The sequence below is a fragment of the Centroberyx gerrardi genome, chromosome 11, assembly GCF_048128805.1.
Source record: "Centroberyx gerrardi isolate f3 chromosome 11, fCenGer3.hap1.cur.20231027, whole genome shotgun sequence".
Classification (NCBI taxonomy): domain Eukaryota; kingdom Metazoa; phylum Chordata; class Actinopteri; order Beryciformes; family Berycidae; genus Centroberyx; species Centroberyx gerrardi.
Genome location: NC_136007.1, coordinates 7,027,391 through 7,041,853, shown reverse-complemented (window position 1 = coordinate 7,041,853; position 14,463 = coordinate 7,027,391). Strand labels below are relative to the sequence as shown.

General features: G+C 42.7%; 1 protein-coding gene across 11 annotated transcripts in view; it reads left to right on the top strand.

Annotated features, from left to right (window-relative positions):
* The window catches only part of tcf7 (transcription factor 7), an 82,709-nt gene that overhangs the window by 58,081 nt on the left and 10,165 nt on the right, over positions 1–14,463 (top strand). For 7 of the 11 annotated variants that reach the window (XM_071924991.2, XM_078286486.1, XM_071924993.2 and 4 more), the window contains 6 exons: positions 3,806–3,893; positions 8,358–8,405; positions 9,367–9,456; positions 11,614–11,733; positions 12,792–12,954; positions 13,620–13,727. In XM_071924991.2, coding sequence (XP_071781092.2) covers positions 3,806–3,893; positions 8,358–8,405; positions 9,367–9,456; positions 11,614–11,733; positions 12,792–12,954; positions 13,620–13,727 — 617 coding nt within the window. The remainder of the gene's footprint in view (positions 1–3,805; positions 3,894–8,357; positions 8,406–9,366; positions 9,457–11,613; positions 11,734–12,791; positions 12,955–13,619; positions 13,728–14,463) is intronic. The other 4 variants (XM_078286487.1, XM_071924992.2, XM_078286490.1 and 1 more) reach the window with 2 other exon arrangements.

Genomic DNA, 14,463 nt, shown 5'->3' with positions numbered 1-14,463 from the left:
CTTGAAAGTAACTAAGTACTGGAATATTTTGTTGCAAGTGCACAAGTGTTTTTATGGTATTTTTGGTCTTTTAATTACTTCAGGAAGATAGATAGATAGATATTATTATTATCAGTAAAAGAGTGAAATAACTTCTATAATAATTATCGAAGTTATTTCACTCTTTTACTGATAATAATAATAATGAATTTTATTTATATAGCACACTTTAAACAAAACAAAATCTCAAGGTGCTTCACAGGAGATAGAATAAATGTACAATCATAGTAAATCATAGTAAGTCAATAAAACATGCAATTTATAGGCTTAAACTAAAGCAAGAGTTGAAATAAGTGAAATTAGAGTGGAGACCCAGGTTTAAAAGGAAAAGCACATGTTATGAACAAACCGGTACCCTAGTGGAAAGCAGAGAGGAACAGATGAGTCTTTAAAAGTCTTTTTGCTCTTGACTTCTAACGTTTGCTGTGACAGAAGTAACCGTTCCTCTGCTCGGGTGAAATATCTCAGCGCTCGTTTCCCCCCCCCCTCTTACTGTAACAATACGCCGTACAGTTTCTCCTGGTCTTCGGCTCTTTTATGTGTGTATGAGAGAGAAGCCGCTTGTCAAGTCATTTAAAGGCTCAGATGCTGCAGCGCTTTCACTCTCAGTGGTTGTAACCACCATAACACACAGGAGCGCTATTTTCAGCTCCTCGACCCTCCGTGTTAACACGCACACGCTCTGATACCAAACTCTCAGAGAGCCGCTTTGACTCAGACCGTTTTCCCTTTGAAGTCCCTCCAGAGATGCCGACATGGAGACCGTGAGATAGTTTGTTATAGTTGTTATTAGACAGGCGTTTTGGGTTTTTTTTTTTTGTGTGTGCGTGTGTTTTTTTTTTTTTTAATATAAGGGGCATTCCAAAGAAAACTGCCCCATTACTGGCTGTTGATAATTTCCCCCTACAGGTTTCCCCAACAACAAACACTCTGATTGGGTCAAAGCTGAAGCAAAAAAAAAACACAAAAAAAAAAGCGCGACTTACAGAAATCGGTGTCACGTTTGCATCAGTTTTAACAGTCAAACTAACACTTGTCTGACGTGATAAGATCTGTCTCTATTGGTATTAATCATAGTCGTTTAGGGAATATGGGGTCATGTCAAAATGCTAACTCCAGTTGGTGATGACAATATCAAAATAATTATGAAAATCGATTGTTGGATTAATATAAATACCACCATTAATCTACATTGATATTAATAACAGTGTTATTATTGTAAATATCTTAAGGGCAGTAGGCTATCTGTTTGATTTCCTTTTTAAGATGCCATCAAAACGAGGCTGAGTCAACTTCCTATCTCCCTCCACAGTATCAACGAACACGTGAAAGATTTACACTAGCGAGGGTAAAACCCCTTCTTCAACAAAAAGCGGATAAGCCGAGTGTAGGTGAGCTAAGCCTCCATCACATCCCCGATAAGGACTTGTTAATGCTGAGTCGTGCTGGAAAGTTGCTGCTGAGAAAACTCCTCCATGATGAAACCGTGAGACATCGACCCGGGACGGCCGGGGAGACGCGTCACCAGGGATCAGAGAGCAGAAAATCCCTTCTGCCTCTCATGTCTTTATTTTTATTTTTTTTAATATTGTTTATAACGATTAACAACGTGAAGAGGCTTTGCAGTTGCATCACAGGTTCAGTGGAGAATTGGCTGTGCACAAATAACGGTGAAATATCTAACAACCAGGCTAGAAAAAGAGAGATACTTGAAAAAGGTGTGGCTGTAGATCCATTCAGTAATGTTATAAAAGTGAATAATCTGATAGGAAACTGTCTTGAATTAATTAATAAGCTTCAATTCTTAGATCGGCAAGCAACTAGGAATACAGCAAGAGTCACAGCTGATAATGTTCCTGTGACCTTTTTAATGGAGTAAAGATAAGCATGAATGAAATGAACACGGGTGCAAGAATCATAAACATATGAATCATACCTTATGGTAACAATCAATCATCATCACCATGACAAAGCCTGAGAAGCAAAAGAAGGAAACAGGAAAGTTTTTAATTACAGTAATAAACTCAGAACAGAAGCATGTAGTTCCCCTTTGAATACATTTTATGGCTTATATTCAGTAATATTATCAGGATCACAGGTTTAAATTGATTTGGTTGATAGATAGATAGATAGATAGATAGATAGATAGATAGATAGATAGATAGATAGATAGCAAAATGAGGGAGGCAAAGGACAGTTTTTTTGTTTATATGGTTTTGTAACATGGCAAGACTTTCTGGTGAGAAAAGCAGTGAGAGCAGAAAGAGGGGGAAAGGGATGGAGAGAAATCAGGGGAGGGAGAGGAGAGAGAAGTAAGGTAAACTAGGATAGAAAGGAGGACAGAAAGGGGGAAGGGGAAGAATGAGAGAAGTTTGAATGGGGGAGGGAAGGAAGAATAAAAAGGTAACAGAGGGGTGAGAAGGAGGGCAAAAGGGGGAAGGGAGGGGATACGAGAAGTCAGGTAGGAGGGGAAGAAGGAAGGGAGGGATGAGGGAGGATAGAAGGAGGGAGGAGGGGAGAGAGAGACCGGGGAAGGGAAGTAGGGAGGAGGAGGAGGAGGAGGAGGAGGAGACATTGGGGAGGAAGGGAGTGGTGAGACAGACGGAGGAAGGGAGTGGTGAGACAGGTTGACTGAATGGAGTCACATTCCTGCCGTCCAGATTTATAGCGGCTGGGGTCCTGAGACGGGACCGGCCCGGAGCCGCGCCAAATTACAGTCATCTGCAGCATTCCTCCGCTGCAAACACAGGTTAGCAGCCGGGCCGCGCTAAGTGCTAGGTGCTGCATGTTGACAAATGACTTCCTTTGAAGGGCACAGAGAGAGAGAGAGAGAGAGAGAGAGAGAGAGAGAGAGAGAGAGAGACTGGCTGTTTACTGTTGGATGGAAAACGTCATGTTTGCTAAAAGCATCCTGGGGAAGACTAAAAGGAAAAGAGAGGAAGAATGTGAGAGCGATTGGATTTATGTGTGTTTGCATGTTTGGGTGTGTGTGTGTGTGTGTGTCATCCCACTGTAAATGGTGCCTATAACCTCATAATCCCTCCCCCTTTTTTTTTAAATGTGGGAACTTCAACCTCAGCCCCCCCCGCCCCCCGACTTTAAAAAGGTACTGGTGCAACGTAGAGGAAACCAGTAAAACCAGCTGGCGACATCGGCTCCCAGTGTCACTGGAGTTGTCAGTAGAACCGGAAGGGGCCCTCTCTCACACACACACACACACACACACACACACACACATTCAAGTATACACACAGAATCTCTCCCTTTCTGTCTCTCTCACATGCAAAAACAACACAAACACGCACGTAAAATATCGATTTATTTGTCTATCTCACTCGTTCTTCCTTTCTCTCTCTCGCTCTCTCGCTCTCTCTCTCACTCACACACACACACACACACACTAACACACTGTGACAGGATGGGAACAGGGAGGTGTGTGTAGGTTGACCTGTGTTAAGGGTATCTTGGTGTTTAATACTAGGTTCCCAGACTGCTAATAGAGGCCCTGCCGACTCGGGGCCAGCGCCAGGGGCCGTCGACCCGTTTAACTAGTGTGTGTGTGTGTGTGTGTGTGTGTGTGTGTGTTTAAGTAAAAGAGAAAAGACGGACAGATAGTTTGCAACATTTAATAAGTGTGTGAGAGTAGGTGATTCTGACCTCTTTAGCAACAGTGTGTGAGTGAGAGAGAAAAGAGAGATTGCAACGCTGTTAACCAGTCTGCTCTTGTGCTCGTGTGTGTGTGTGTGTGTGTGTGTGTGTCCTCCAGGCGTTCACAGGCCCCAGTCCCAGGACCTCTCAGGGTTCTACTCCCTCCCCCCGGGCGGTGTCGGCCAGATCACTCCCTCCATGGGCTGGTGAGTCACGCACACACACACACACTCACTCTATGATGCACACACACTCAGTCCTTTGTGTACTTGTGATGACCCTGTAAGAACTCCCCTAACCCTAACATTAAAGCAATACACCAAGTTTTTTGGGAGATTGGCCAAACTTAGCCTTTAAGTGATAAGAACACAGACACCAAAATCATCCGTGTGTCCCCAGTAGATCCTCACTCAGTGCTCCATGCTAACACGTTAGCATCCACTATGTTGAGAGATAGTAGGCAGCTAGCATTATCTCAAAAGTGAGGAAATGAGAACTGCAGCTCTAAAGCTAAATGGTGAGATCTTAAATGGTGTGAGTCCAAGCCTGGCAGTTTTGTGGAGGAGATTTGTAAAATTTACACAAAATATGATATAAAAATAACGTACTGTTTTGAACTAGCAGGGACTACTTTCCCTGTTTCTATAGGAAGTGAATGTGCTGGTCGATGGGAAATAGATCTGAAAGAGATAAAAAAAATAATAAGCCTGGCTACATCAGCTATATTGAGTTAATTTTCAGTTAGAAAGTAAATTTCATTTTTTTTAAATGTATGAATCTACAGGCCTTATAATAAAAAAAAACATGAACAACTTTTTATTAGTAAAATGAAAGTCTTCTTACTTTGGATAATGCTAGTTTCCTGTGATCACTTAACGTAATACAGCCTTAAGTGTTAGCATGGAGCATTGAAGAAAACAATCTGCCAGGGACACATGGATGATTTTGGTGTCTATGTTCTCATCACTTAACAGCTAAGTTGAACAACAGAACAATCTCCCAAAAACTTGGTGTATGCCTTTAACACAACCTTCACCAATACATGCCTAACCTTAACCTTTACTCCCACCCTCCAACTCTAACCTCCAACCCTCAAATGTTTCACTTTTCAAAATGAGACTTGACCAAAATGTCACTTCCCCAAAAAGTCCTCTCTTAGTTTCCACAACTTACCCCTGTCTGCACAAAGACAGTCATACACTGTGACACACACACACACACACACACACTCTGACCTAGGCCAGCGGTCCATACATCACTGTCTCATCTGGTGTCAACATGGAGTCAGGCTGGCTAACCTAAGGTCCCGTTGGCATGGAAACCACCTCATCTCATGCTCTGCATTTATGAGTCTTGCTTTAACCTGTCGCCTCTGGTCAAAACAACAGGAATGTGGACAACTGGGACATTTAAAGGAGACATCAACCCAAACAGTACAAACTCAGCGTTATAGTCATTGAGATCTAGAGGGATGATACAAACCCTCAGCAGGCAAGCAGCCCACTGCAAAATCACCAGGGACAATTGATTAATTTACTTCTTATCTTATCATGGTGCTTTACAGGAGAGATCAACTTAAAGAGTAAAGAGGCTGTATATGGTTTTAAACTGCATGTCATTGGGAAGAAAACGTCTTATAAAGGAGGGAGAAAAAAAGAGTAATCTAGTGGAAGAAGTGAGAAAAAGTCACGTGATATGCTGCTTTCATTTAATGCCTTCAAATCCAGATATTCAACTTGCCCTCTTCCCCATTGGAACCAGTGTAGAGTAGATGTGGTGGATTCTGGGAAATGTAGGCAGGGCCTCATGGAGTCTTACCGAGGTAACGTCTCAAATAAACTAGAAACTAAAGTAGGCAAGGTCAGAAAGCAAAGCATCCAACATCATATCATAGATGAGTGTGTGTTTGTCTGAGATTATACATTGGTTTCCATTGTGGAAGTCCCTCAGCCTGCATCTATCCTGGATTAGATTTTCCAAACAGTTCCTCTTGGGGACGGAGCAGCAGCAGCAGTGTAGAGCAGAAAACACTCCAGTGTGGGACCTCTGCAGTGGCCACATCTGTAACCTATTCCATCCTCGCATTTAAGGGTTTTCTTCAGCTGAATTGTGAGTTGATTGTAAACTCATAATGTCAGGCTTCCATTGATTTATGGATCAGCAACACAAAATCCATTTATTACAACCTATCTCTGCCTGGACTGTGAACAAATCCCCTCCAATAACAGTTAAAGGCTTACATCAAATGTCATGGAGATTTGGAATGGAAGCTTTTGTGTGTATCAGTGTGTGTGTGTGTGTGTGTGTGTGTGTGTGTGTGTGTGTGTGTGTGTGTGCATTTGCTTACATGCGTGTCTATGTCTGTTTTGTATGTGTTTCAATAAGACACTTAGCTGTCTCTCTCCAGACATTTCCCATGTCTCGCGATTGTGATTTATAGACATTTTATCTTTTTTTCAGACAAGAGCAACTCACTGTGGATTTTCAATAGTATTATTAACAACTAATCTCCTCTAACCCAGATTATCTGCTTGTCTTGGCTCCTTGTAGTGTGTTTCTGTGTTGAGGAAAAGGAGGAGGAGGAGAAGGGGGCAGAGAATGAATGGTTAAATGTCAAACAGTTGTCTTCCATTGTTTGGACAATGGCCCGGACGCGCCTCCTGTCCCTCCAGGACCACCTCCATCTGTCCCCCGGCTGGTTGGCCGGTCGGTTAGCTGCCCGGGACCAGGAGGGCGTCAGGAATTAGTTGAAGAGGCGTATTGTGTTTCTCATACCCCATAAGGAGGCAGTATTATAGTGAAGAATCCCTGCGGTGGGAGCGCGGTTCATGCTCAGCGGGATGTTGTGATATTAAATACAATATCTATCTGGAGTTAAAGGGGCGTTAAGTAATCTGTGACTTCCATCGACCTCTGCTGGTGACCAGGAGGAATTACAGCAACATTGAAAAGTCTCGATATGCGATATGGGGTTTACGATTCGATACAACCACGATACGATGTAATAAATAAAAGTTCAATGAATACAAAGTCTGACTGTGCAGAATTATGTTTATTTCTGAGCCACAGATCTTTCTAGCGATGGCATTGGCTTGCTTAGAATGTAAACAACGATTTAAAAGAGTTATATTAAGTGCAAATAATATAATTTAGATGGAGAGTTTGTGAAATTGTGATGGGCAAGCCGTCTCATTTGTGATTACTACAGCAGAATAAAATGTAGCTAATATCACAATTCATTTTGCTGCCCCACAATACGTATTGTCACATTTTCATATTGCAATATATTGAATTTCGATACATCGTCCCATCCTTCTTTCCCATCCCCTTGAGTTACGGCGGCCTGTAATTGACACAAATTCACATTTAACGATGGAGACAAGAAAGCTAGCTAATTAGAGCAGAGATCCAACAGAAACGTCTCGTAAAGAGATGATATATAATGATGCAAACTACTGGAATGATAATACTGCTTCGTCATTTGCTTTTTTGGCTTGAGAACAAGGCTTTTTAGCCTTTGTAGTTAAGTAAAAATCTCATTTATTGGTCTTTTAAGTGAAAAAGTAAATATGGAGTAGTAGCAGTCAGATCTCTCTTTTTGTTAAGGCCGTTTGAGCAAACAATTACTGTTGCATACATGCTATATAAGTATATGGTTGGCTTTTACTGAAAATGGAAGCAAAGCATGAAAGCTATTAATTAACGTTTTCAAACCCAACACCGCTGACTGAACATGACATTACTTTGCAGTCTTGTAATTACTTTGTAGTCATTTCTAGTCAAATTATAAGAATAATAGACACAAGGCATGGGCCGATACAATAGAGCGGGTCGCTGAGCCTCATGTGAGCACGGAAACCTTCATTCCCAGCATTCCTCTGTCCAGCCAGGCCTTTCACACGGAGGAATTTCTGTCTCGCTGTCACCGTCGAGTCGCCGTCACTAAGAAGCTGCTGTCTGCAAGCAGTTATTAAATGTTGAGGGGAGATGACAGTGTTTTGTGTCGCTTTGTGTATTTGTGTGTATGTATGTTAGTGCGAGTGTGTGCACGTGTGTGGTAATGTTTGCTCGTATGTTCGTGCTTGCGTGCATACATACATTTGGATCAGCACGTGAGCTTGTGGGTGTCTGTCAGTGTGGACATGGTTGTGATCCTGTCAGAGTGTCTGCAGGTCCTGAAAAAATCTTAAAATGTCTTAAATGATCTAAACTCATGGCCTAGAATCATCTTGATTTCAGTTAAATACAGCATTTTAAGTCTTACATTTGGTTTTAGAGGTCTTAAAAATGTTGTGGTTCATTAGTATGCTGAGTGTCCAGTGAGAAATCAACCTACATAGACTCTGATATTCCAATCTGGTCTGATCTCAACTATATTTCATTTTAAGTGGCATTAAAAGGTGTGAAATCTTAAATTTAACTTGATAAAACTTGTGGCCAGCAGTTAGCTAAAGGCTAGGTCACACTAGATGATTTTAACACCGATTCTAAGCCCAACTGGACTGGACCATCCCAACCATGAGGGGTGGGGAGGGGGTTATCCTGTAGTGTGAATAACCCCCTTGTAATAATGTGACTTTAAAATATATTTGTAATGTAAATGTAAACTGTAGATTCTGTACCATGGAGTAAGAAATGATCAATCCTCTGTTTTGTAATTGTATTCACAGTGGATTGTTCTGGATGAACGGGGAAATGTTTCTGAATGACAAAATCAGGTAGTGTGTGACCCCCTCGTCTTCACCTCTGTCCCGTCGCCTAGTGTGAACAGCGTCCGGTCGTTTAGTCTGAGCCGCTCTCATCGGTTGTAGTCTGACCTCGCTTTAATAAGGACTATCACATGATCGGTCCTCCAGGGTTTAGACCCAGTCGTCCCTGGATCTGTCCCCAGCTGAGACTCTCTGCTGCCTGGCCTGATGTGTAGCGCTGCCTCCTGGGGCTAAAGCATGGAGGATGGTTGGGGAAGAGGGGGGGAATAGAGATTGGGAAGAGTATGAGTGGGGGTGGGGGGGGGGTGAATATGATTGGAACGGTGGGTTGGATGAAGGTGGGGATTGTATGTGTGTTGAAACAAGAACCCAGAAGGGTGAAGTGATGAAGGGTTGTTAGTTAGATTGGAAGGTGGAAGGGGGTTTTCTACATATCAAAGGCTCCTGCTTACCTTCCCCTCCCCACCCACCTACCCCCCATGGTGTGTGTGTGTGTGTGTGTGTTAGCTTTTCTTTTCCTGGTAGGCCTTGTATTGACACAGAGTCACAGCTGAACAGCAGTGCTGATCTAGACTTCTCCATGGGGGAATCACCACGCATTACAACATCACAACATCACAAGAGCTTCTGCAGCTCCAGGATCTAGATAATTAGATAACGTTCTGTACAGACGCTTCCATAGATGCACAGTGTGTAAAAGAAGCATTAAGCCATGGGGTTTCACCATATAGAGGCATGAAGCAAGTGATTTTAAAGTGATTTTAACTGAGACAAAACTGAACTGAATTTCATTGAATTTAAACCTGACACAGAATTTCACTGAATTTAATCATGGAATTGAATTGTATAGAATAGAATTAAATTGGAAAAGCTGAATTTCCCTTTGGGGATGAATAAAGTGTCTCATTACTCTGACCTGGCTGAAAAGCACCAACCGTTGCCGTCTCTCCCCCCCGCTGTGCGGCGGCAGGCAGGGCCAGCCGGTCTATCCTACTCTGTCCTCCTGTGGATTCAGGCAGTCCTACTCCTCCAACCTGCCCAGCGCCTCGTCCTACTCCAGGTACCAGACCGGGCCGGGCCGGGCCGAGCCGAGAGAAAGACGCAACGCCGTACATCAACTCCTGTTTACAGCACGTTCAAAACGCCTGAACCAGAGTTTCCATTGGACCTGGCACGCTCATGAATACCGGTTCAACCCCTGTGTCAGCTTTCATTAGGCAGCTGCTATGAGAGTCTGAGGCCGTATCGATGTGCTGTAAACAGGAGGGCAAGTCAAGTGTTTTGTGCCAAAACAAGCTGAGTCAAAGCAAGCCGAGCCAAACTGAGCCAAGCCAAGCTATTCGCTGCCGCAAAGGGCATCACCATGCAGTGTTGCTCATACATGAAGCCTGCATCTGCCTGCACACACACACACACACACACACACACACACACACACACACACATACCCCTTTAAAGCCAGGGATGTGATTTTTTTTTCACACACACATCTCTCATTCATTCCCAAATGAGGTTGCCGCTTTTCTGCTTTTCTGCTTTTTTTAACTATTATTTCCCGTTTCTTTTTTCCTGTTTTTTTGTGTTTGTTTGTTTGTGATCCTGCTCACATCCCTCACACTGAACCAAAAATGTATGTAAGATCCTCCCATGCTGTTCCATGCAGCAGGGGCAGCAACACTGAGTGTGTGTGTGTGTGTGTGTGTGTGTGCGTGTATGTGTGTGAGCTTGCATAAGTATTTACATGCATAGCAGGCTTTTTTTTTGTACTGCTTAGCCTGGGACTCAAATTTGACTCTGGATTCTGGCTCCTGAACCATAGCAAGACACACACACACACACACACACACACACACACACACACACACCATACAGAAGGTAAGTCTTCCTGACCAGTGCTTGCGACAGAAAGATGCTTCCCTGCTGCAACGCTTTGCCAGTCTGTCAGGTTCTCCAGTGGGTTTCAAACACAGTTGTATGATGAGAACCATTTAACTTCTACAAATCCTCTATATGATTTGTTTAATGGTGCCAGATGGGTGGGGTTTGTCTTACAGGACAACATAATGAGTGCCAGTAAGTTTAGACAATCACAGGAAGGCATTTGAAAGCCAATTTATTATGCGTTTCTGCGATTGACAGCTTACTTGATACTACCTGAATTTGCCCCAGTGCAGTAAATCCCTCTTATACGCTACACCTTGCAGGTTAAAACAAACTATTCCTTATTTGTGATTATTCATTGACCGAGACTCACACTCAACTGCCACAAACTGCCAGCAGCTGCCGTCTGTTGCCGCTTCCTCATCAGTCAGACTGTGTGTTGTGGCACTTATATCTGTGAAGCTGCTGAACCAAACATGGCAACCCGCCTCACCATCAGCTATAAAAAACCTTATCCGAGGACACAGATCTTGTTTAAATGCCATCAAACATCCATCTTTCTCTTCTCTCTGTTGAATGGAGTTGTTTCAATAACAGCGGCAGATAGCTGAAAACTGCCGTCTCCTTCGATTTTAATCCATATTACACTGGTAAAAACAACAAATGCTTTATTGAGAACATGTTCATTAGTGTGTTACGTGAATGTAGACATCACACAAAACAAAGCTGAGATGATGAGGCTTGAGATATGAAAGAGGATTTTCTTTGCCTCCCAGCCTCTCTCTCAGTATGGCTAGGATGCCCTCTAGTGTTGATAAGTGTTTTACATTCTCACTGCAGCAAAATACAGAACAAAATCACACATTTTAAGCTGCTTGATGGTTGAAGTAAACAGCAGCCACCAGCTAAATGCTTCAATTTTTTACTAACTACACTAAAACTGTAGAAACACGGATAAAAAAACCCGTGTTCAGTCAGTTTTTTCTATCCAAAAAACTGCTTTTGGAGGCTAAGAAATCCAACTTTCTGTGCCCAGCTGACATGAAATGATAGTTTTGTTCCCTGTTTGGGCCTAGTGAGGCATTTCCAAAAATCCCACTGTTATCATGCTGATGTTTTCCAACCAGCGTTCCCAGTCCGGCCGCACTGAGACGACTGGCTGAGAGGCTTTTTCACGCTTTCAGGCTCATCGCTTCCCAAAAAACCTCACACTCGCTTCAGCGCTCATTGTCCATCATTTCCACGCTGCCACACACAGGTGAAATTGTTTTCTCTGAATTGACCAAAGCCTTCTGTCACTCTCTCTCTCTCTCTCTCTCTCCACCACTCTCCTCAGGTTCTCTCACTCTCTGATGCTGGGCCCGTCTGGGATGCACCCCACAGGGATTCCCCACCCGGCCATAGTGCCCCCTACAGGCAAACAGGAGCACGACCACTATGACAGGAGCATGTACGCGTAAGTAGCTTCTTTTTCCCACGGCGCTGCGCTGCGCTTCACGCCACACTCCGTCTGTCTTGTCTCACTTTGTTTTTCTTCACCTTTCTCTCCTGTCTCCTCCTTCCCCGTTTCATCACTCCATCCCACCTCTCCTCTCATCCCTATCCTTCTCATTCAATTAATTCCTCATTCATCAATTGTCAATTCTGTATAGTTATATTTTTATACCAATTTATACTCTGTTTATACCATTCCAACTTGTGTGTACAGCTTTTTTTCCCCTTGCAGTGTTTGAAATATTCAAAACACTGTGCAGTATTCCCTTTATCTGTATATATTTGGGTTTATGCTTCTATTACTGACTTCTAGAGTTCAACCAATATGGGTTTTTGAATGCTGATACTGATAGTTTTAGACTGAAGTCACCAATAACCAATATTCTGTGCCGATATTCAATATCTTTAGATTTCCATGCCAAACAATTACAAGGATTCAGTGTTTCCTCCAGAATTTTATTCTTGTCAGGATGGAAATAGAAATCATCTCTCCACTGAAACCCAGACTAATAAAAGAGCAGCAGCTCTTTAAGGCAGGGATACATTAGGCCTTAAAATGAATAATTAATTTAACAACAAAAAAAATATTGGACAATTGAATGAATAAATATAATGTGCAAAGAAAATCAAATGTATTGTAAGTTTTTCAGTGAGGAACCTTCATCATATCGGCTGTGGACGACACTGACTGGCCGATATCTGATATTTAGTTAAAGACCAATATCCTATTCCTTGAATTTCTATTTTTATGTGTGTTTATATGGGTTTTTTTGTGTGTTGTTATGTTTAATGTGACCAAGGTAAGCGACACACCAAGGCGAATCCCTTGTACGTGAAAACTTGCAGATTCTGAAAAACTGATTCTGATTCTCTCCTCATCTTCCCTGTCACCTTCCTTAATCCTTCCCTTCCTCCCCCCTTCTCCTCTTCCTCTTCCTCCTCTCTCTCTCTCTCTCTCTCTCTCTCTCTCTCTCTCTCTCTCTCTCTCTCTCTCCCTCTCTCTCTCTCTCCCCCCTCCAGGAAGCCCCAGGTGGAAGCCAAGCGGGAGAAGGAGCCCAAGAAGCCCGTGATCAAGAAACCGCTGAACGCCTTCATGCTCTACATGAAGGAGATGAGGGCAAAGGTCATCGCCGAGTGCACGCTAAAGGAGAGCGCCGCCATCAACCAGATTCTGGGGCGGAGGGTGAGGCGTGAACACACACACACACACACCTAAACACAGACACACACACCTAAACACAGACACAATCACGTGTGCACAGACATACAGACACAAATATGCGTAACCATACAAACAGACACACACTTTCATGCTTATACTCAGTCATATGAGGTACAGTGTAACACACACACACACACACACACTCACACACAGACTAATCCCCTATCCCCGTCTGTCTGTAATTTCACACATGAGGAACATGAGAGGACTGTGGTAATGTGAACTGCCGCCATGTGAATCCTCCCCTCCGTTCAGCTCTGCTCTGCTGGGATCAAAACAGACTGGCAGCCAGTTCATGAATGAACTCATCAATTCCAATTCAGCTGAGGAACTGGAAACAGAATTAAAATTGAATTGGAATTTCAGGAGGTTGAATTTAATTCTGTGAAATTCCATGTTTTTTTTTCTTACCAAATATCTGAGATTACACAATGTTATAAATTATCAATGCTGTATATCGTAAAATGTTAAAGGGACCTTTCAGGTGGTATTTGATGCTTAACATTCACAACAAATAACAAAACAGCAATGTGCGATGTCTAGGTCTGAATAATAAGAGTCTCTCCTGCTCTTTGTGTGTGTGTGTGTGTGTGTGTGTGTGTGTGTGTGTGTGTGTGTGTCTCCAGTGGCATGCGCTGACCCGTGAGGAACAGGCCAAGTACTATGAGTTGGCCAGGAAGGAGAGACAGCTCCACATGCAGCTCTACCCCAGCTGGTCTGCCAGGGACAACTACGTAAGACTGCCTCTTCCTCTTCCTCTTCATCTTCCTCTTCCTCTCTTACTCTAGACCGGGTTCCCGCTGCTCATGGAATTCCTGGAATATCATGGAATGTTCGAGAGGTGTTTTCCAGACAGGGAAAGACAGGGAATTTGATCAATTCTCTAGGGAAGTCTGCTGTTTTTCTCCATAAGCCCAGTTGTAGTGTAAAACCGGGCTGTTTAACCCTTTACAACTTTTAAACAACATTAACAAACCAGGAAGGAATAAACTTTTTAGGTCATGGAATTTCATATCAGGGCCACAGCGGGAATCCTTTCTAGAGTAAAGAAGTCATTGGGTTGCTCTGAAACTGAAACAACTGAAAATGTACTAGATGTTGAATGTCATAACTTCATCAAAATGTAATAAAGTCCTCCTCTAAATGGGTCCAGAATGGAATATGATGATGATATGATGATATTGTGATACTTTTTGCTTGATAATGTACATTAATTGGCAAATATCACACACAAGGATGTACCTTTTTTAATTATTACAGTATCAGTCTGAAGATGTTATTACATTATCTGGAGACTGATTACATTAACACGTTTAGAGGGACATTTTAGTACAATTTGACAAGTTATTACATTATTCAACATTTACTATATTATCAGTTGATATACACCTCAACATAGGCTGAGTACATGAGATTTGCTAAGTGATACAAATTGCAATTGGCAATTGCATCTTGAAAATGTTAAAAGCT